At 38.1% G+C, this 24,578-nt stretch overlaps 1 protein-coding gene across 3 annotated transcripts in view; it reads right to left on the reverse strand.

Annotated features, from left to right (window-relative positions):
- Positions 1-765: 765 nt before the first annotated feature.
- The window catches only part of LOC134211019 (protein FAM13A), an 85,591-nt gene continuing 61,778 nt past the window's right edge, over positions 766-24,578 (reverse strand). For 2 of the 3 annotated variants that reach the window (XM_062687543.1, XM_062687541.1), the window contains exons 2-3: positions 15,163-16,812; positions 766-3,029 (exon numbers count right to left, since the gene is read on the reverse strand). In XM_062687543.1, the coding sequence (XP_062543527.1) occupies positions 2,370-3,029; positions 15,163-16,806 (2,304 nt within the window). In that variant the 5' untranslated portion in view covers positions 16,807-16,812 and the 3' untranslated portion in view covers positions 766-2,369. Of the gene's footprint in view, positions 3,030-15,162; positions 16,813-17,003; positions 17,159-24,578 lie in introns of those variants that run through there. The other variant, XM_062687542.1, reaches the window with a different exon arrangement.

The following is a 24,578-nucleotide window of genomic DNA, read 5'->3' on the forward strand; positions in this document are numbered from 1 at the left end:
TAGAACCAAATCCAGATGTCGCACATGTTGGGGTAGGGATTCAGTGCTCCGCCTTCTCCCCCTGGTTTCATGCTTTCCTAACCAGGGCTGTTCGATCAATTTACCGTAGATGCGACGTAGGTTTTCGCTAGTATTTGTTAGTATTTCTGAATACTATCGAAAGTTTAGAGTTAGTTGCCCCTTGGAAGCTCCGGATCTTCCAAAGGGCTCTCCGATGACCGCTGGAGGGATAAATTTGCCCAGAAATGGCATACACAAGATAGCAAATACAGTTGGGATCATCAGAGTACATTTGCAAGCAATTTTATGTTTCATAACCAGAAACTCGAAAATTTGGTGCCAAATTGAGAAGCTCAAACAATACCTCTTTAGTACAGGTTCTCCGGGGACTAGAGTGGTCAGTTTGGATGAATCACCCCATGGGCTTGTTATTGGAACCTACAGCTTTCGTTTGGTGCCTAAAGATCGAAAATCGGTTGAAATTTGAGTTTTTGTGATCGTGATGAAATCTTGGGTACAAATGGACCCCAATGCACAAAGTGTAACTTTTTTCTAATGCATTAGGAAGGATTAATCATAAATAAACAGAAATGATTGTAAGTGTAACTCACATAAACCTCGTGTTCGAAGTATGTTGTGCGAGGAACCAATGTACAGTTGTAAAGTTGAGTACAATAACGGTAAGGAATACATTATTTCAATACAAATCAGCTGCCCAAAGAATTGTTTCGGATAACATATTCCAGAGAATGAAAACAGCACCTGTTACGTAACTTTGCTTGTTTATTCCTTCATTTTTGAACTTATTGATTCATAATCGCTTTGCTACATGAAGTTTTGCACACATTCCTTATTACTTTGACTTTCCGCATCGATTCACATCAGATCCGATGATTTTTGCTTCTCTGTTCACATAATAATAATAATTATAATAATGCCATCCATGCACCTTATATTGTGGAGCAGTCCGAATCATAGTTGTTATATAGAATAGCAATAATAATAGTAATAATTATATGTGATAATAAGTAAACATACTCATAAATCGTTCTTTGAGAACCTATCGATTTCTTATTTCATTTCGCGTATCGGATCTTCCAGCAATATAACTATCCATCGTAATAAGTCTTAAAGAGCTACAAATACATTTGTCCGATGTGTTGTGTATATGTATCATGTGTAAGTGTTTTTTTTATGTAATTGGGAACGTGGGTGTATTTCATTGGTTTCATTACTATGTGATTCTGTAATGGTTTTGAATAGTTGCTCTTTAAACTTCTTAACTACAACTTGTAGAGATGAAACTATACGCTTTGTATTTATTGAAACACCGAAAAACTAATGCACGGTTATGTTCTTTTTGTTTGCTGTGAGTTAGTGTATAATATGTCAATTGTTTTCTTTTACCATAGACAGCATGGATCTAAAAAGTGTTCTGTTTAATGATGCTCGTACCATGCCATGTAAATCATTTTATAGCAATAAGTTTGCACTTTATTTGTTTCTCGCAGTTTTGTCTATAAACGCTAAACTCAAAAAATCCAATACATTATATGTATCTTGCTTAGGTCACAATTTGAAATGTAAATATTTCGAATAAACTGTTGCACTTTTAGCTCGAAGCAAAACGATTCGTTTTCATGTTTTGTATCTATTCAGTTGTTCACTTTCATTTGCCTCAATATGCTTTATAATCTGTGTACTTTTTCGTAATGCTGCTTACTTGTATATGTTTAAGCTGTACTGCTCTGTATTTTCATCGACAGAAAAAATCACTTCTTTTCATAAAGTAGCCTTTAAGCTTCGTGGAGGCAGCCTCCCTAATGCTAACGCGTAGTGATCCACAAACCAATGAATGATACCCAATTAAATCGATCAACAACAGATGATAAGACACCGGACGATTCAGAAATAAAACATTTAAACAATCCCAAACATACATTGGACAAATAATCAATTTTGATCTTCCAAATAATTTTGGACCAACTCGTTTCTGTTTTTATTTTGCTTTTTATACTTTGTAGAATTTTATTTATTTGATTTTTGTCATTTACTTCTCGTCGACACGACGTTTCATTAAACTTATTTTTGCTTTTACCCAAAAATAAACAAGTCCATAGATTTCAAAATATACACACAAAATAATAAGGACGCGAGGTAAGCATTATTTCTCAATTGTTTTGAGGGAAACAATGAAAAACGGTATATGATGTTTAGGAGTATTAAGTTATTTGAAGGCGACTTGATTAATGGGTGGAATAAATAGGGAATCATGAAGTAGGAGCAAGGAGACCGTGGGTAGACATCCAAGGAAGATACTATTTCAATAATTGTGTAATGGAAAACTGATGAGCATGAAATAAGAATGCTTATACGGACATTTGCTTCTTGAACAGAGCATCAATGAGTCGAAGTTTAGCCTTTTTCTGCTTGTACAAGGCGTAAGTGTCTTCGATGGATTTGCGATCCGTTTTCAGCATTTTACGCCCGGTGGTTTCTTCGAAGTTCTGTTCAAAGTCCTTGATAGTTCGTCGGAGTTCCTTCTTTTCCTCCCGAGCTGCATCGTAGTGCTCCCACAGCTCTTCAACCGTCATCGAATGAATATTTTCGGTGATGGAACTCGTGGTCGTTTCGGATTCGTCGGTCGACTGGGCAGCGGTCGAAGCAGTTGAGGTGTCCGTGGGCGATTGGATCATCGAGGTGGCCGAAGGTGGTGAAATATCCGTGGACGGGGTGGTAGTACCCACGATGGCCAGCGCTTCGTGCTCCAGTATGGTTGGCATCTGGGAGTTGGCTCCACATGGCCCACTGATCGAGTTGGCACGATTAACCAAACGCTTGATAACGCGGTACCGATCGTAAAGCGGGCGGGCGGCATCGCGCTCTTCCCGGCTAGTGGGACGCCCGTAGATCGATTCCAGATAAAGAAGGGCCCGCTGTACGGATGCCTTTTCTTCGACCAACTGATCGCTAGAGAGGCTGTCGAGGTTTTCGCTGCGCTGCTCTGATTCACGCTTATCGTGTAGACGCTGCAAGTAGAGGAGAAACGTGATAATACAATTAGACCGATTTAGCAATTGTGTAAATGAGGGAATAAATAATGCAAATATATGCAGATGATCAGTGTTATTACATATCAGATCTCAAATCATTCAGCTTATCCTTTGTTGTTATCGCATACCACGGATGGAGTACTACCGCTTAGCAGTTTAATATTCTGTTGCTCCTGCACAATTATTATGTGAAAGATGTCTAAGCATATGTTGTCAATTAAGTCAATTGAAAATTTCTCAACCAAATATTGTCAACAATCAACAACAAATGTTGTCACGGAAATTAAACTAAGATAAAAAAAGGCCTATATGTTGGTATTTAGTGTCCGCGAATAACATTTTATTTGAAGAATTTAAGTTTTGGACGTTGAGATAAATAAATGAGGTAAGCGTACGAAAAAATAAACTTAACAATGAATATACAGAAAATTTGTTTAGTGTTTTAAACAAGTTACTAAATAAGTAACTAAAGCACGTATGATTCCAACATCTACTTCTTCTTCTTCTTTATCTTTTGTCATATTTTTACCACAGGGAGTTAGCAATGGATCCTTTGAAGTGTTTGACATAGCTTATAACAAGCACCTTCTTTTTACACGAAATTTTCCCTTTGCTACCCTATTAATTCCATCTCATTCCACTCAACCTGATCAAGCGCCAGAATGTAATCATCTTATGCAATGAATATCCACAGGCGTTCTGGAGGGAAGAGCAAAGTCGTGCCATCCACATTTTGTTGCATGCTTCACTCCAGTATTTAGTAACGCCTACATTTGATTGCCCTCACATGTACTATCGTGTGATTCGATCGCCGTGTGCAGCTTAGGGCAACTTGTAGCAATAATTGCCGACTATGACTGAAGCAGCTGACCGACTTGATTACTGCGAAGTGATACTACAATCATGTCTGTCAGTAATGTACTTTCCTTGCGGGCACCTGCGGGTTTTTGATGCGCTTATTGATTGATTTGCGCCATCATGCAAACTGTTGACAGTTTTCATTAACTCGGTCGGCTGCTAAGCAGAGCAATTATATTAGTAGTCACAAAGATCTGAAATCAAGCAAAATCGTTGCGAAAACGATTTGTATTATTCGAAAAATCCAATTCTCAAAAAAATCATTTATAGAATTGTTATGATCATTATAACTCTATATAAGAATAAAACTGTAGAGGTATCTTATAGCGTCCCAGCGTAAGAGGGCTTTAAAGTTTATTTTTACTAAACCGTTACACCTAAATTGTTATGGTTATCGCATTGTTAAAGCAGAAATTCAATTTTCAATGATCCGACTGTTATAAAGCTTTATCGATGGAATATACACCATTGAATTACAGAATCGAATGAATTACACTTTTTTAATGGAATCAGAAAACATTTTAGTGGTGGCCGATCAATGAAAGTATGAGCAGGTGAAGGATCGAAGGTCGGTTCTCAATTCAACTTTAGCATAATCAACGTTCAAAGCCCACACTTCGGAAACACTGATGATGATAAAGACGCATTCTACGCGCAGCTGGAACATGTGTGCAACAGCTGCCCAAGCCACGACGTCAAAATCATCATAGGAGATTTTCGGTCAAACCATTTTCGACCCAACAACCGTTTCGGACAAACGTTCAATTCCGCCAAATGGAATTCGGCTTAGTGTTATTCGACCAAGCGGAATTCGAACAAACGGCTTTTCACCGAATGACTTCCGACCAAACGACAGGAACGGCTATTTGGCCGAAAGGTTTTTTTTCTTATTGACTTTCCATCCGCCACTGGGACATTGTCGCCTCGCTGCTTGTGTTGATTCAGCACTTCCACAGTTATTAACCACGAAGTTTCTAAGCCAAGTAACCATTTTTGCATACGTGTATCATGGGACTAACACGATGATACTCTTATGCCCAGGAAAGTCGAGACAACTTTCAATCCGAAAATTGTATAAACCGATACTGGGAATCGAACCCAGCCACCCTCAGCATGGCCTTGCTTTATAGCCGCGCATCTTACCGCTGCCTTTCCGTCGAATGATTTTCAACCAAACGATCCTTTTACATTTTTTAATAATTTCCAATAGAATTTTCGAAAAAAAAATCTTATGAGCAAAACAAAGAATTTCCCGTACAAATCCACAGAAATTCCTTCAATATTCCGAAAAACCAAACCGTAAAAAAGTATATTTATTTCCGTAAAAAAAATATATTTGCATGTTTAAATTCCGAAAAAGTTTAGTGGAAATTCCGGAAAATTCTTCGTGGAAATTTTGAAGAGTTTTTTTTCGTGATAACTCATTAAAGTTTCTCGCGCATATTCCGCTGAATTTTCTGTTTATATTTTGAAAATTAGTAAGTAGAAATGCTCTGACTCTGACTACCACACATCTAGTGATGGTTAAACTGCGCCGAAAACTATCCGTCATCGTCAATGTACGGTGCCGACGGCCATCCCGGTACACAGGAATTGAACTTATCATTTCATTATCATTTAGTATTCAGCCAATAACTCATTCCAGAGGCGGAATACCGAATAGTGTTGTATGGCGGACTTCTAGCGCTGATACCCCTCTACAACTTTGTCTAATGGTACATTGCTCTATGTCAGCGGTTCTCAACCTGGGGTACATGTACCCCTGCGGGTACCTTTGCTGGCCTTAGGGGGTACTTCGGACGTAAATGCGTAATGGCGGATGAATAAAAATTTCAATAAAAAATTGTTTGATAAAGTTCTGACAATTTTTTATTCTAAGACTTTGTATTGTACATAATATGCACGGCGATCAGTAAATCGAAAACCTTTGAATCCTGAATCTTTTTATCCCAAGGACAATGTATGAAGGGCTGTGGGACAAAAGGACACAACGTCGTTTAAAAAATTTCAATGGAATCTACCAAAGAGACAAAATGTTGAATAAGGAATATATTTCTGAATTAAAACCAAGAATCCGAAGTCGAAAGCCTCTGAGAGCCATAAAGACCTTTTTCTGGGAAGCTCAGTAGCTTCGTTGCTAGAGGTTTGGAAGCCCCCTTTTAAGAGGCTTGGAGGCCTCCTTCCATGAGGCTTGGAAGTCTCTTTTCAAGAGGCTCTGAAGACTCCTTTCAAGAAGCTCGGAAGCCTCCTCTCAGAAGGCTCGGAAGCCTCCTTTAAAAGGCTCGTAAGACTCCCTTCAAGCGACTTCAAGCGACCCTTCAAAAGGCTCAGAATTCTTCTTTCAAGAGGCCGGTGTTGAACTTAATCTATAGATTAAAAAACACATTAATAAAGATTAAAAAAAAGTCGAGTCAAGTACGAAACACTGGAGACGACCTTACTGTTGAGGTCGAAATACGTATTTGTCAAGGTACAATTGAGTTGTGGAATTAAATGGGATTGTACAAACTCGTCTTATGACAAGTGAAGACATTCCACTTAAAAGCTCAAAATAATTTTCGTAGCAGAAAAAATCTTTCAAGAGGCGTGGAAGTTTCCTTCTTTCAAGAAGGCCTTCAAGTCTTCTTTCAAGAGGCTCGGAAGCCTCCTTTTAAGAGGCTCGGAAGCCTCCATTCAAGAGGCTCGGAAGCCCCCTTTTAAGAGGCTCGGAAGCCTCCTTTCAAGAGCCTCGGAAGCCTCCTTTCAAGAGGCTCGGAAGCCTCCTTTCAAGAGGCTCGGAAGCCTCCTTTCAAGAGGCTCGGAAGCCTCCTTTCAAGAGGCTCGGAAGCCTCCTTTCAAGAGGCTCGGAAGCCTCCTTTCAAGAGGCTCAGGCCTCCTTTCAAGAGGCTCAGAAGCCTCCTTTCAAGAGGCTCAGGCCTCCTTTCAAGAGGCTCAGAAGCCTCCTTTCAAGAGGCTCGGAAGCCTCCTTCAAGAGGCTCAGAAGCCTCCTTCAAGAGGCTCAGGCCTCCTTCAAGAGGCTCAGAAGCCTCCTTCAAGAGGCTCAGAAGCCTCCTTTCAAGAGGCTCAGAAGCCTCCTTTCAAGAGGCTCAGGCCTCCTTTCAAGAGGCTCAGGCCTCCTCTCAAGAGGCCTCAGAAGCCTCCTTTCAAGAGGCTCGAAGCCTCCTTTCAAGAGGCCTGGAAGCCTCCCTTTCAAGAGGCTCAGGCTTCCTTTCAAGAGGCTGGGAAGCCTCCTTCAAGAGGCTCGGAAGCCTCCTTTCAAGAGGCTTGGAAGCCTCCTTTCAAGAGGCTCGGAAGCCTCCTTTCAAGAGGCTCGGAAGCCTCCTTTCAAGAGGCTCGGAAGCCTCCTTTCAAGAGGCTCGGAAGCCTCCTTTCAAGAGGCTTGGAAGCCTCCTTTCAAGAGACTTGGAAGCCTCCTTTCAAGAGGCTCGGAAGCCGCCTTTCAAGAGGCTCGGAAGCCTCCTTTCAAGAGGGTCGGAAGCCTCCTTTCAAGAGGCTCGGAAGCCTCCTTTCAAGATGCTCGAAAGTCTCCTTTCAAGAGGCTCAGACGGAAGCCTCCTTTAAAAAGGCTTAGAATTCTTCTTTAGAGAGGCTCAGAAGTCGTCTTTCAAGATGCTCGGAAGCCTCCTTTCAGAAGGCTCGTAATCATACTTTCAAGAGCTTCGCAAGCCTCCTTTCAAGAACTTGGAAGCCTCCCTTCAAGAGGCTTGGAAGCCTCCCTTCAAGAGGCTTGGAAGCCTCCCTTCAAAAGGCTTGGAAGCCTCCTTGCAAAAGACTCGGAAGGCTCCCTTCAAGAGGCTCGGTAGCCTTACTTCAGGAGGCTCAGATTTCTTCTTTCAAGATGCTCAGAAGCCGCCTTTCAAGATGCTCGGAGACCTTCTTTCAAGAGGCTAAACATACTTTCAAGAGGTTCAGAAGCCTTGTCTCAAGAAGCTCGAAGGCCTCCTTTAAATGGCCCGAACGCCTCTTTTCAGGAAGCTCGTAAGCCTTCTTTCAAAAAGCTCAAAAGCCTTCTTTCAAGAGTTATGGAAAATCTCCTTTCAAGGGGATGAGAAGCATCTTTTCAACATGCTCAAGAACTTCCTTTTAAGAGGCTCGGAAGGCTCCAAGAGTCCTCAAAGTCTTGTAGGAAGCTTGATGTATAAATTTAATTTGAATTGGAAAGTTTCACGAAACAACGAACATTTCAGACAACTTTTCGAAGAGCCATTCCAAGCAATAAATTGGGTTTTCAATGTTTTTGTAGATATAGATTTACTCTTCGAATGTGCTGTGCAACTATTATAAGTACAACGATGTTACTAGAGATACATCTTGCTAGTTTTCAGGTCCGTTTTGCATATATTTTGAGAGTTACGTTTATTTTTATTTACAGCGAAAAAAAATAGAGGGTACCTCAATAAATGTAAACGTTCGAAGGGGTACCACTAATGAAAAAGGTTGAGAACCGCTGCTCTATGCCTAATATTAACAGCGTGAAACGCCAGTAACACTCTATATACTAAATGATAATAAGTGTTATTATCATTTAGTATATAAAATGATACTAGCGTTTACCGCGGTGAATATTAGACATAGAGCAATGTACCCTTAGACAAAGTTGTAGAGAGGAATCAGCGCTAGAAGTTCGCTATACAACACTTTTGAGAATTCCGCCTCTGGAATGAGTTATTGGCTGAATACTAAATGATAATGAAATGATAAGTTCAATCCCTGGGTACAACCAAGAGCGACTGAAGCAACCTGGTGCTGCCACTGCATACGCGCAGATTCCTGAAGCAGTAGTAAAAGTAGCAGTAGTAAAAAGTGAGATGTGAGAATCGAGAAAAAAGAAGTAAGAAATGATAAGTGAGAAGTGAGATGTAAGAAATAGAAGAAAGAAGTGAGCAGTGAGAAGTAAAAAGTGAGAAGTGATGAAAAGCGAACAGTGAGATGTCAGTACACTGGATTCTGTTTTTACACGATTTACATTTTCTAAATTTTGCACCCATACTAAACGTTTAACGCATATTAATTACCATGAGATTTTTCTTAGAATTTTTTGAAACATGTTGCAAATATTTTGATGGCAAATTAAAGTCACGCAATCAAAAATACGAACTAAAAAGTCGTGCTAAAATAGAATCCTGTGTATTGAAAATTGAGAAATTGTTCACTATTCCTTCCTACTTTCTTCCTAATACTCCCTTCTTTCTTTTTTCTTTCTTCTTCCTTCTTTGTTCCTTCTTCAATCTTTCTCTTCCTTCCTTCTTCATTTTTTCTTCGCCCTTCCTCTTCCCTTCTTGACCTTTCTTCTTCATTTGCTTTCTTCCTTTTTCCTTCTATCATCTTCCTTCTGTCTTATATCTCTCTACCAACTTCTCATTCCTCATCATTTCGCTTCTCATCTTCTGTTTTTTTCACTTCTTCCTCTTACCTCTCACTTCTCACTTTTCACTAGTAACTTGTACTTATTGTAAGGCACACTGCCAGGGGAAATGGAAAAGGAAAAATCGATAATTCATGTTCAAGTTGTTGTATAAGCAATTCAAATGATCTAAATAAATTCAATCATTATGGGCTCTCAAAAACAGTCCATTTTGCACCAACTGTGCGGTTATTCATACCATTTTAGTCGCTTGAAATTTATGAAAATATGTTTGAAATTCAGGAGTTATTTTTTCACTTACCCTAAGTGGAATCGGGTAAGTGGAAAACCCAAGTTATCTTGACTTTTAATTATGATGAGTAGTGAAATCACAATGATAACATCAGAATATTATCCATCCGTGTTCAATACCAGGGGTAAGTGTAAAATCTTTATATTATTTGGTTTCATGGTACAAACCACTACAAATCGAATGTGATTAGTTTAATTGTATTATAATGGTCACCTGTGGTGCAAAATCACCGGGAAAAGGAACAATTTATGCAAGTAAGAATTGATTTTATGAATGCAAAAATTAACTTCTCGCGAAACCTAAAATGACAACTCCAGCATAAACTGTGTTAGTGTAAGTATAACACTGATTTTAACATAGTATTAGTGTGAACATTAAATTATATTTTTGCACAGTGTTATGGTGTGGTAAAACCTGTAAAGTCTGAACAATTGAAATTTTCCGAATCGATTTTTACACCCTCCACTTCCCCCAGTGTACCTTACCCATTATGAACATCTCATCTCTCAAAATCTAAATCACCACAAGAAAGACGATCATGCGCTGCTAGTTCATAATAAGAGACTTTTTGTTAATATTACCAAAAGAGGCGTAATGCTGTGACGCTCGATGAGTTAGTTACTAACTAGTGGTTCAACAAGCAAACCGTTGAAATTCCAAAAAAATTAAAAAAAAGTGCTACGAAATAGACAAGATCAAGTGCAATTAAGTATTCTATTCTCATTTTTTCAATGCATTGTTTGGTTTGCTATGCTTTGTTTTGATTTTATTCTTATAGACGGTTTGTGTTACCGATTAACCTTTGTACCTACACGTATTAAATAGTGATATAAAAATACACTAAACAAAATTAATTTTGTTCTGCTAAAAAAAAAGTCTTTGTGAACAATGATTAACCCATGGAGAACGGTGAGTAATTCTGTCTATCTTTCCACGAGGTAATTTAATGCCCTTAAAAAACGTTCTAATTAATCTTTTGATAAAAATCCACGCAAATAGTGTATCTAAGGCTATTGTTTCGCTGGCAAACGAAGGACTTCAATAAGAACATTAAGGTAAAACTGCTCAGAATGCAAAGAAAAAAACCCTCGATTTTATTTCTCAACTTCATAGGCACTAATCTCAACAAAGAAGCAACGAAGAACTGTCAGCTTTGCTGCGTCGCAGCAAGCGTAAAATAGCAAAAATAATAACAGACATTGCTCTAGAAAATAACTCATAAATAACTGATTTTGCTATTATAATAACAAACCAATAGCAAAATATTTGAAGAAAAGAAAATATCAAACTCAGTTATTATTGATATGTTGAAAATGCAAATGAAAAATGAATAACAAACTTTGCTATGATTGCAAAATTTGTTCTTTATTTGTTGTTCTGCTCCTTTTTACAATAACATATAAATAACTAATTTTACTATTATAACAAAATTTGTTGTTGGGATGCTATTTTATGTTATTAAAAAATAACATAGGAATAACTAAATCTGATATCATAGCAACATTTGTTATCATTATGTCATTTGTTTGTTATTCATCTCTACCCGGGTTAGCTTTTTTTTTTGTCTTTATTATCGCGACTTTCAGCCCGAGGCTGGCTCGTCTCGTATCTACCCGGGTTAGCTGCTCTCATCTGCTCTCATCTGCTCCCTTAGTATTGAAAGTAATGCCCTTGGAAATGCGAGGTGTTTTCATTTAAAAATAAATCAATTAAATTCGTATTAAATTCTTTCATTATAGAATTATAGATTAAATACAAATCAATGTTTCTATGTAAACAGTTGTTATAACATCCGAGTTGTTACAACATTACCTAATTAGATATTTTTATACACTAGTTGTACGTATTGATTCACTTAACCAACTGTAAATATGACAGACGAAACTGAATGTATAAACTTTATATTTCCATACAATGATAACGTAAAGAAGAGTGATCAAGTTTACGTCAAAGGCTTTTTTAATAGTTTTAACACAAATGCATTGAATTTGGCTCTGACAATGCCAAATATTGTGCATTTCAATTATTGTGCTTATTTTATCAAAATATTTGAACTGTAACTAGGTAAAATAAAAATAGGAGAGATTCTGGAGATAGGGACACGGCAGGTATTTTCGTCTGTTCGTCATAGTCTCGAAAACCAATAAAAGAGATGCTTTTCTGTAGACTCATACGTACCAAATCGTAAGCTCAGGAGAAACGTTCTGCTATAGTGGAGTTCTAGCAAATGTACGTTGCTTTCGTTGGTTTTAGCCCCTACGACGATGGACGGAAATACCTGCCGTGTCCCTACTGATTTTTTGTAACAAAACGTCATTGAACACGCAGTAATGCGTTTGCTTTCGTCATATTTTACCGTTCCGAACGAGAGAAAAATTTGTCTGCCAAGGAAACTTGAAGTATGCCGGAAAATCTATCACAGTGACTAAAAGAAGTGCTGGTCCTCGATACTTTGAATCATTAAATAGTGTTTTTAAACTATGGTGAGTAAGGATTATTTATTTTCAAACAGGTTATGCCGGGAATGCCGGGAATCATAACGTATGTTATGCCGGGAATGGGGTAAGAAACCCTATTAGAATAGTGTTGACTCGATGTTGTCACTCCCAGATTTTGTCTACCCCCAATTTGCCTACCGCCGATTTTATCATGTTCCGATTTTGTCACTTTTTCGACCCGATTTTGTCAGCCCAAAAATTTTGAAAATTTTAGTCGTTTTTTTATTTTTGCAAATAATACCACAAACAACGTTACACGGTACATTGTAAATTAACGTCCAAGTCGGGTGGTTTAATCCCCCTTTGATTGAACTGAACCTGAGTTGCGTGCTCTTGCCTACGCAATGCGGTCGTGTCTGAGCTTGACGATCGACTGGCAAATAGCTTACACAACCTCACTTGATCAGTACAGGGAGGTGGTAAAATTTCTGTATTAAGTATTTAACAACTTTTCAAAACGACTTATCTGCATTAGCACTCCCAGTCAAACCAACACCATCAATAGGTAGCAGAAGCCTCCACTTACGTGTTGATGGTGTTGGTTTGCGTGGGAGTGCTATCAGTTTCGTCAAATCGACCTTTGAATCTTTGTTTACAAAAGCACATGTGTCGTTTTAAAAATTTGGCATTGTTTTAATGTTTGCCGCAAGAAGTTTGTACGTGATGAACTTATAAATTATAAAAAATCGCGATAATAAAGACGTAATAAAAAAGCAAGGAATTTGTGGACCTACCATGCGTCCCCATGGTCGCTTTCCCATTTTGGCGATCCTGCCACACTAATCATGTTTTTGCCTATATTGCAGCCCTAGGCTCATCTCTTTCGTTAGCTGTTCAGTGATCGAGATGACCGTTTCAGTTCTATCGATCGCGATCAGATCGAATATATCAAGACGATCGTTTCACAGTGTTGTCCGAGGTGAAAAAGGATATCTACTGAAAATTGCATTTGAAGTTAGCATATATTGGTTTTAAAGATGGCAATTAACCACAAAAATAATGAAATTGTAAGGCAAATGTTCCGTTTTCCATCTCACTGAAAATATATTCATTTCATTACGAAACAAAGAAATAAAGCACCAATTTCGTTACTTCTTTTAGCTATGTTTTTCATGGGATAATCATAGAAGCTATGCTGAGATTTTTACATATTCTGAATTCTCGTCCAAAAATACGAATTCTGGCAAAAACTACAAAAAACATCGTTTTGTTCAAGAATGTATGAAACTTTTTCCGTTTGTTTAAGGAACTGCATAGGGGAACGGTTCGACACTTCATCCCATAGCTCCTATTTCCATCCCATCAAAAACTAAGCAAGAGGTACGTAAGCACTTACGAGGGGAGGGGGGGTCTGCCATTTTCTTGCGTTCCATATTAATAAAAAATGACTTGTATGGGAAAAATCTTACATGGGAGGAGGGGGGTTGGTTGATTGACAACCATATTTCCCACCCATGTAGGTACGCATTTGCCTTGAGGTAAATCAATCAGATCAGACATTATAACAACCCAACCATGTATCATGGCAATATATAAATCAGACGGGGCACATTTCAAATGCTGTATTAGCTAAATATACAAAATTCAATCGAAAGTATCGATTTAACAATCAATTACGGGACTCGTGCTTCAAATGATTCCCTGTCCCGAGCCGGTGCTTTATGATCGTGTGGAGCACACATGTTCGCCATAATCAATCCTCGTACACGCCCCCGGCGATGTTCAAGGACGAAGTGACTATTTTTATGGCTTGGTAGGTATACATTCCACCTGCAAGAGCGTGATTACCAGCGTAACGAAAGGGAGGCTCGTGTTTGCTATTTTGCAGATAAGTGGTTCAGTGCAGTCAAAAATACCTTACCGCCTCATACCCTCTCTAGTATTTGCAACAGCAGAAAACCCTATGCAAATAGGCTTATTCAGGATAGACATATTTATTATGAAGTGGACTTCGCTCCATTGTCATAAATTCTTGCATTCTATCCCGCTCACCGCGCGAAATTGGTGGTGCAGATTGGAAAATGAGGTGACCGTGGCATTCAAACTGCTGCTCAAGGTTTCATAATACGGTGTGGTAAGTACTGTCAACTGGAAAATTATACTTTGATATTGGTAATAGGTATCTCAAACGAGTCGGTGTTGACATAATCATGTCCACGTTATTAGATTAGATTATAATGTGCAAGAAGGTACGGTTAACAACAGCATGTATTCTCCATGTTAGAGGCTGGTGATCATTATCCGACTGCCAGCGAAGAACTGTAAGCAAAAATGTGCATCATGGTCCACCGGAAATTTTGATGAGTTTTGCGAAGCAAAACACCTTGCGATACAAACTTGAAATACCACGCGCCTCCACACTCTTCCATATAAACTAACGGGCGTAAAGTACGTCCTTTCACAAGAATTATCTTAAGCCTTCATACATTTTCTAGTAGCAGAATATTACCATTCCCAGAACACATTTAGCACTATATTTCGCCTTTTTGACTATATAGGGATATTACAGCGTTATAATCGCACGTTCGGCTTATTTATATTATGGTTACCTGGGCTGTTTTGAAATGTAAATGCGATCAATATGATTGAGATTTTTTACAATTATAAATTCAAATCGGCTAATGTAGCTTCATTTGTTAGTTGTCGTGTGAAGTAAAAACACATTTGAAAATAAATTATTTCGATACTTAAAAAACTACTCCATTGTTCTCATTAATTTGAGCTTACTGTTAATGTCTGTACAAGTCTGTGAAGTCTATTTGTAATTTGTATAAAATATTTATAAAAATTATAATCGGCAAATTAGTTAATGCACAAACTGCTAAGCGATACTTAAGGGATACCAGCTGGAGTTGATTTTTGTTATCATTCACCCCCCTACTCCGTTCTGCGATGGTACGATTCGCGGAATATTTATTCAACGCACAGTGGCTATCATTTGGCGACAGTCAATGACGCAATTGAATCCCGTCAAGTGACACTAATCTTTTGAAGCCTTTGTTTCCTATCGCATCTAATCGCGAAGACGACCGATATGGGCGCATCGAAAAACACGAGCCTCCAATGGAGAGCTTCAAATCACAAACACCCACTCACCTTTTCGATATCGGCGATTGATTCCTTCATTTTGGAAAGCTTGCTTTCCCCTTCTTGCGAGCTTGCCGCTGCCTCTGCCTTGGCAGCCTTTGCATTCAGAACCGCTAGGTCCGCTTTGATTTGAATTTTCTCCTTGCGCAACTTGTGGATTTCAACGACGACCGCCTTAATCGAAGAATCGCTGGTCTTATCTTCGTGAGCCGGGCGGTAACCGTTCTCCCGTTCGAACCGATCCTCATATTGTGATAACTTTTTCTTCAAGCCGCTGAGCTTACGACTGATGGTTTTGATGCGGTCGTCGAACATGTTATTCGCCTGGGGGATCGGTTTCTGATTGGTTTGATGAAGTTCCGAACTGCGATAGCCTCCGTAGTGTTTTAGGGTGGCATTCGGCGGTAGACTACGTATTTCTCCGAACGTTGCCATCTTCGTTGCATGCTCAAACTTGTGATCGGCGAAACGTTGACAAACCACCGGCGTATCGTCCTGGAAGGATTGGTCCCAGGGAAGTTGTTTCTCTCGGGGAGATTCTTCTTTGCCCTTCTCCAGGACGGTGTTGTCGTTGTAGTCGGAGACAATATCCGCCTCGGGTGTCTTTTGATCCGCTGTCTTTTCTTTCTTACCGTATCCGCGGCGTTCATGCTTGACTGAATGATGTGAGTCATGTTTCGAGTAGAAGTACTCACTTCCGCTTTTCTCCTTTCCACTGGAGTACTTAATCGTTTTGGTACGGTTTCGAGGGGAAACCGACTTGCGACCGGGTGGTGGCCGGGTCTTCGAAAACCGCTCACAATGCCGCCTACGAGCATGTTCTTCGTCCAACTCGCTGTCCGAGTCTTTGCGGTTTTTCAGCACATCACGGCTGGGTGAGAGACGATTCCTGTTGTGATGACTCAGGTGATTGCTCTGCAAATGATGTTGGTGATGGTGACGAGCCTCATCAACTTTATAGTGGTAGTTTCCTTCCGTAGAGTCCCTGCTGGCTGCACAAAGACTCTCACTACCGATGAAAAACTTCTTCAAATTTTCCGAACTGTTTTTCAAATTCTTCTCGAAAATTTGCTGCTCTTCCAGCTGCTGCTGCTCTTCGGCAGATTCTTCGATAATGTTTTCCTTGTCGACGCTGATTTCTATCAGCGGCGAGGGTTTCTTGAAATCCTCATGCGAGGACACGCGACGGATCACCTCCTTGCAGTTGGGAAGGTGTTCCTCGCTGTTGGATCGGATCAGTTTCCGATCCTGGCTGATGGAGGACGTACTGTCCTGCCGTTCTTTGCGTTTTCTACAGTTTTGCCACTCAGATGAATTAGTTACATTTGGCAGTAAGGCTCCGTCGAGCGATGCGCTGCTACTGCTATTGCTAATATTGCAATTATTGGAACAGCTGTAGTTGTTGTTGTTGTTATTGTTGTTGGTACTGCTGTTGATGCTGCTGCTGCTACTTGTACTGCCATTCTTGCTGTGCTGTTGCTGTAGAAGGTGGTGATTGTTGATCTTGTAATTACTCTTGTCGCCGCAGCCTCCGCTGTGATCACCTCCGTCGGGTTCCGTTTGCGCCGAAGATAAGCTGGCTGTCGTTGGGGATATCACCGTGGTCAGACGACTCAGGTCGTCTTCGTTCTGTCCCAGTGATGGGCGACGCATGCCGCACTGAAATTGAGAAAAAAAATAGGAAATCCGATTAAGAAACGTTGAATGAATACAATTTTTTTCTACATCAAATGTGCCACTCGGTTCAGCAAAATTTGGAGTTCACGGTACAAAATTATATAGAACGATAGATGCAAGCCACAAACTTTCAAGTAATTTTAAGAGGATGGCCCAGGGACGAATAAATATACCTTTGCCTATTCTCACACCTTATCTATCACACTGTACTCTATTTTCTACCTTTCTTGTTTATATTTATGAAGTATCATCAGAGCTGTATGAAACTAATTTCTTTTATAGAATTGTGTGCGTAGATGGTCAATGAAGTGAATTAAAAAATTAGGAGTTCGTCAATGAACTTTATGCTGGTTCCAACGCTGAAGACAAACATCTCCAAACTCCATGTTGCTAGTCAATTAAGTATAATGTTTGCTTTCGCAATGTCTGTACTCATTCTGGTTAGACTTTTTGAAAACGGTTTGCTTTTAAGATCTTTCAAACTGTCAATAAAATTATTGTTCATCAAGTTTTCAATTTCATCACCGAAACTTCCATCACTTCCTCTGTTCACCGCCTACTTTATTTGAGCTTAAAATGGAATGCAGTACAGCCGATAACGTCGCGACATTCCTGATAGCAGTTGCTATAATTTGGAACTTTGAATACCACTAAACCGATCTGCTCGTAAAAAATTAATGTTATATATTATTAAGATTTATAATACTTTTTTGCCGAAGCAGGCGCTTAATGATATGTATAAGAAAAAACTTATACATCGCATTAGTCACATACGTTCCGAAACTTATACTTTTCATTAACTTATGAATGTTAGTAGCTTTTTGATATGGGATCATTCATTAGGTGGCATAATGAAGATAATAAGTATTTTCGAATGGTTTTTTGCCGTAACATATAAGGTTATTTTTTATGATTGCACGTATATTAAGACGCGTTGTACCAAAAACAATATGAAAACTTTGTTTGTGCAATAAAATGAAACGTACACCTTCACCAGTACCAGTAAAAATTTCAATCCAAACGAACTTGCTCAAGATTATCTGCAATTAAAAATAAAAAACACAGCATCCATCTGTGCCATTAGTCACCATTCAGCATTATCCAGAACATCTCGGGTAAGCAAGACGCAGAGCAAGATAAGAGCTTGAGAAATGCTTAATCGCATCAAATGAGAAGAACTTCAACTATCTTTGGAACAAGACACACAGAACAACGCAACGTTTGGAAGCACTCATAATTCAGAAGCCGTTTGAGTTGCAAAATGAGCAGAAAAAAGTCGAAATTTTTAAAAGATGACGTCGTGATCGTGAAGAAGATCTCAAGCTGTAGTTTGTTGAAACATGTTCAAGACGCTTTGACCAGCCAAAGGCTGAAAATTTAAAAAAAATGCTAATAACAATAATGTTCAAGACTGGGTGAATCATACGAATGCAAAAATGGTAACCTGGCTTAAAAAATTTTGCTGTCAGTATAAAAATTCTCTAATAGTTTTCATCTACATTTATCAGCTAAACTGCCTGTAATCGCATATTTGTCCCACTTATATGGAATCCAGCATAGATGGAACAAATATTCAATTACAAGCAGTAAAGACTCATCGTGCAAAAAAAAATGAATGCGCGCATGAATGAACCTTTGCACAAGTCGGCTTTTAGCCATTTGTCAAACTTCCAATGACTTTTTTCTTCAATGAACATTGTTGACATTGACAAGTGTTAAAAAGTTACGTACCGTAATAATTCTTCTCCGGAGATCACCTGTGAAAAACGATTGGCTACAATAATATGTCCGTTCTGAATTCGGAAAAGAATTTGAATTAGTGGCAGATTCCAAGGCACGCTGGAACAGCATGTTATCTATGCTCAAACGGATCTATGGGTTAAAGCATCAATTATCATTCAACTTGATTTTTTGCGGTTGGTGAAATAATTCAAGACCTCGATCCTGTTCTAGCTGCTTTGCAACTACACCGCCGTCAGTCTATATGAAGCCAACGTGGCGCTCAAATCTTATCAATTATCAAATCAAGCCACAGAAATTTACAACAACTTATTCGATGCTTTTAAGAAATGAGTCCTAGAGAGACGATCAGATTTTTTTGTTGTATGTTTATTTGATAGGCACTCTGTGTTCTTAACCGCTACTGTGCCGTGATCTACTGTGGTACTTTGCTGTACAGAATCCACAAAAAATCTAGTTTTAGATGTCCATAATTCGTTATCGTTGTTGTTGCCAGACCATATAATCGTGAGTACATTGTGTTCAATTGTTCATGTGGTGAATCCAGTAGATCGTTGGTTTGTTCGGTTGCCATTAATCGAAGTACGTTGGAGGAATGCGTCCGAGAAGGACAGTTTTGTCAGTCGTCATCAGGCAGCAGTGTCGGTGAGGCGCGTTCCCCAAAACGCCAGCGTATTGTTGTGCTTCTGGAGACTGACTAGGGTTTGGTGGAGGGGCCATGACCATTCGCCTATAAGGCGAACGTGTAGCCAACTTCGTTACGGGACCCCCCTGGCGATCGGAATATGGTGATCTTTTTGCTTTTTTGAATAATTCTGCTGTAAAGCAATTGATAAGAAACGATTTTGGCATTTTCTACAACACATCCATAGCTACTTTTATTAAGCAAGCGGACGAGATCTTGAAGCGTCTAATCAATTCTGATACGATCGTTGACAATGAGACAACGATCATTCCTGACGATCGGCACGATAAAGATGCCTCAATGGATAATTTCTCTGGTTAATCGGTTAAAGAACAACTTGTGAAGAGACTAGCAGAGCAAAACATTTGCGTTGCCGGTGGCAATTACGTTGACGCCAGGATCCTTGCATGCAACCCGCTAGAAATCCTCCTATTATGAATCTGAAGTGATAAAGGGCAAGTACTTGACACTGATTTTTGACGGTCTTGGCCTATTCGTCTAATATCGGTTGAACCAGAGAGGGCATTCTCAGTAGTTGACAATATTGCCAAAAAAATCCAATGCGGATTGGGAGAAGCATCGCTTAGTATGTTATGTCTTCTTAAGTTTCGCTTTACCCAGTTCAACAAGCAATGATTTTAATATTTGAAGTTTGTCAACATTTTTTTGTTTTCATCCAAAAGTCCAATTCAAAAGTATTTCTTTTAATACCTGAAACTTTCACATAAACCAGTATTTCACCGGTATTACCGGTATTGACTCCACCAAATACTGTATACCGGTATTTGTCAAAAATGGCCAATACCGAACACCCTATACATTTATACAACATCTAAACTTTCAAGAACTACCTCATTTTTCTGGACACGATTGGACTGGCAAATTTTTGCTATCCAATTTGAAACTTCAACAAAGGAACTGAAATTGAGCAATGGTTATAATTTAAGGAGACTCAGGAAAGCTTTACAAAGGAAAGGCTCACAAAGTTGTGAAATCTTTGTTGACTGTACCTAAAAACGTAAATCAGAAATTTTATAACTATTCATTGCTTATACCCTGATTTCTTTATTGACAATTTCTTATTTCCTTAGGTAGAGTTTTTATTTTAGCCGTATAGCGATCGCTTTGAAGAACGTGAAAGCCGATGTATACCTAATGAATCTTGATCTGATCTTGATCTTGATCACATCTGGTTTAAAAACTCCCTAGTTTCAGTAATCAAATGTGGAATCGACAAAAAGCGATGCCGATGACAGAAAAAAAAGATTGATTTCTAAGCGTTTTCCTGGAGGTTGGAGGACAAAATGATGAATTGACTTGCCAGCATAAATTCTTTAACTTTCAGCAGGACACAATCCGACGAACAACTTAAATTGAATAAGCTAGTTGTTCTTTAGCTGAAGAAGCAAATTATATTATTGGATCAAGCCATATTTATTTGGAAGTCATAAGCTCAAAACCAAGCCAATCTGTGCATAATATTAACTCCCGTGTCAATAAGGAATATATTGAAAATGTCCTGTATGTTACTCTTCAGGCTACAGAAGCTTGTTCAGCTTGTGGAAAGAACCACCATAAGCCACTACACACCGACGAAATTTCGAAGAAATCATTTTATAATTGTAATCTGTGGCTTTTGTAGATTTGTATAACGTCAGTTGAAAGAACTTTCAAGCTCTACTTCGTGAATGCAAGGTTCCAAAGGGGCCATCCAGAAACCACGTGGTCATATTTTTGAAGATTTTCAACCCCCCCCCTCCCCCCATGTGGCTTATCGTGGTCATTTGGCAGACCCCCCCCCCTTTGACCACGTGGTTTTTTCTAAAGTACAAAAACTTAACAAAAAACTTTATGTAACTAAAACATATGGTTCAACCGATTAATTTTGAAGATGGACAATTTCAACTGATTCAAAATCAAACTAAACCCAGCATGGAAATTATAAATTTTCATGAATTCGAACATTTTGATGATGTTATGCTGTAATGTTTAACGGGTATTAGGATATCTAGAACTCTTTCACCTTCGATGCATCAGGAGGATACGAAAAATGTGGACTCATGAATATGTTATAAAATTTCGAGAAAAAATTGTAATGGTTTAGAAATTTTTCAAAATATCCCTATATCATTAATTTTTTTTAGAATTTTTTATCAATGATTTTTTTAAAATAATTCTAAAGTTCATCACTGAATATCCCTATAGATTTCTGAGAGTATTTGGGACCTTCCGTAGCTCTGGAGGTACTGGAAATTCTTAAGATATATCAACCTCAGCGAAGCATCTGAACTGAACTCTTACAGCAAAAAGTTTATCAGAGAATCACAAAGTTAATATGTTATCTTAGATATGCAAATAAAACCTCCTACTGTTGTTTCTTTTGAGTAGCATTCCTGTAGAAATTCCAGTTTTGCTTTCCGAATCATCAAATTAGTTTACATTCCAATATTAACAGGTATTAACAGGTTTCAGTATAAATTAGAAAAAAAACCAGCTTACTTTTTTTACAGAATCCCTAAAGATTTTTTTTTTTAAATCCTTGGCAACTTTTTTTTTTCGTTTTCCAAAAGAAATTCTTAGACCCTTTCAACAGTTTTTCTTTTTAATTTCCAAAACAAATTATTCGGAATATGCCAAAATATTTCCTATGGAAATTCCTAAGATTTTCCAGTAGAAAATCGAAAAAAGTTCATCTGAAACACCAATAGTGAACTTCCCGAGGAAACTCCGATGTTTTTACAAGTGAAAATTACGAAAAAATTGTACTTTTGAAGGAATTCCTTAAAAAATCAAATCAAAATTTTAAAGATTTTCTAATGTGAAAATTCCTTAAAATTTCTAAATCATTTCCTGTGCATCTTTGCATGGTAAAGACTTAAAGCAATGCTTAGCTGAACCTACAAAGAAATCAAAAGGACTTCCCGAAGAAGAATGAATTCCCTAGGAAATTTTGGAAGAATTTATGGTACAAATTAAAAAAAAAACAAGAATCTCGAGAATTCTAAAGATTTATTTTTTGAAAATCCAAAGAATTTTTTGAAGATAATCCATAGACTCTTCCGTGGAAATTCTAAATAATGTCTCGAATAAAAAAATTCTTGGAAAATTTTTAAAAATGTGATAGAATTCACAAAGAGCGTAAAAAAGTATTCCAAAAAATTTTCATTTCAAAATTCTAAATTTGAAAAAAAAACCAAAAACAAAAAGTCAACGGAAATATCAAAGTGTTTCATGTGGCATTGGCTGTTTAATATCTTTCGGAAATTCTGAAGAGTTTTTATTAAAAAAATCAGAAGTCTTCTTCTTCTTCTATGGCTCCATATTCCAACTGGAAGTTGGTCTGCTTTTTAACTTAGTATATTCTATTAGCATTTCCTTAGTTATAAATTGAAAGCTTTTATATGCCAGCCATTGCAGACTGAACTGAACATTTTTAAGTGCACTCCTTAAAATGTTCGAGAAACTTCTTTTGGAAATAAAGAAGAATTTCTGGTGAAGATTCGAAAGAACTTGTCGTAGAAAATTTCATTAGAATGTAAAAAAAAAATATATGAAAATTTGAACATTTTTTTTCCACTGAAAATTATATGTATTTCCCACGGGACTGTTTTGAATTTTCAGACAGAATTCACATGGAATTTTTTTCGGAGTTTTAAGGAATTTTTTTTGCAATTTACACTGGAGATGTTTTGTTTTTTTTTTTTCATTACCAATTTGTAGCAAAATTTCCAAGCAAAATTTTTCAGAGAGAATTGTTCAAAAATCATTCTGAATGCCAGCACTTTATCAGGATTATATAAAGGAATTTCAAAGTTTTTACAAACAATTTCTTTACAGAATTTTTCCTGAATATCCACAAGAAATTCTTTTGAATTTTTTAACATGAAAAACATGAATATTTTTCAAATTTGTAGCTGCAGTCCGCTGATGCAAAAGTGTCGACAAGGATGTTATCGATCATTTAGTAATCTGCATTCGATCATTTAGTCGTTTTTTAATAACTCATTCTAGAGGCTAAATTTCAAAATGTGTTATATGGTGGACTTCTAGTGCAAAGGTTTATCTACTACTCTGCCTAACAGTTCGTTGTTTTAATTTCACTAATAACTTAAGACTAAATGATTGCATATTTTGTTATCATTTAGTATAAGTATGGCAACTAGCACCATAACTCCTTTAGCAGTGGAATTCAAACATCGACCTGTTAAGGAGAGTTGTAGAAAAACCTTAGCACTAAAAGTCCACCATACAACACATTTTTAAATTTAGCCTCTAGAATGAGTTTTTGACAAACTACTAAATGATCGAAAGCAGATTATTAAATGATCGATAACATCTTTGAGTGTCGGCGGCGTGATGCCAAAAACCATCTGCGGCGGTGGCGTGGCACGGAGGATTTTTTTTTATTTTTTCTCATTTTTCCTTTCCAAATTTTTGTTGCGAAAATTGAGACTGAATCGCAACCTGTTTTTTCGTTTATTTTTTTTTATGGAAAAAGGATCTAAGGCTAAGATGGTCAAATAGCGCAGATATGCATCGGCGTTACGACCGACGCTGCGTTACTGGTTTTTCTCGAAGCACACCTGCGTCTTTTTAACACTGAGTTGAAAAGACGCTACGTGGGCATCGGCCCTAAGATGCGCTTTGCGTTTAATGATTAAATCATTAAATTTTAATGATTTGTATTTTTTACACCGCTATTGTTATTCACCAAAAGTTTTTCGTGTAAAAAAAAACCACGTGGTTCGAGAGCAACACCCCCCCTCCCCCCATGTGGCTTATCGTGGTCATTTTCCAAACCCCCCCTCCCCCCATATATGACCACGTGGTTTCTGGACGGCCCCCAAACACGTGATCAGGGGAAAATCCACTTTAGCCATTTTTGATGAAGGATTCTCTATCTCGATGATGTATTCATCGCTTGCTATAAAATGGGGTCTATCTGGAGAAATCTCTGCGGTGGTCGTTTTTAAATTGGTGAACTCTATAACTCCAACAACTTTGAATGCCCTGCCAGCAAATAATGGAGAAGAAAATTGATTTGGATCCAATGTTACGGTCGAAAGATGCAATATTATGTCGATAAAGGAAATGCAAGAAGGCTGAATCCAGATGAACTAGGAAAATCTTCAAAAACGTGTTACCTACCGCATTTCAGTGTGCAAAGTTTCGATTAACAATGAATGCTAAAGCTAAGTCAAATGGATTTTCTTTGAAAGATTTGCTATTGAAAGGTACACATTTCGTTCCCACCGTTAATCGCTGTTCTGGTGCGAGGTCGTAAAAAGAAGATTGATTTAACAACGTACATCAAATAATTGTT

Source organism: Armigeres subalbatus, chromosome 2 (genome assembly GCF_024139115.2).
Source record: "Armigeres subalbatus isolate Guangzhou_Male chromosome 2, GZ_Asu_2, whole genome shotgun sequence".
NCBI lineage: Eukaryota > Metazoa > Arthropoda > Insecta > Diptera > Culicidae > Armigeres > Armigeres subalbatus.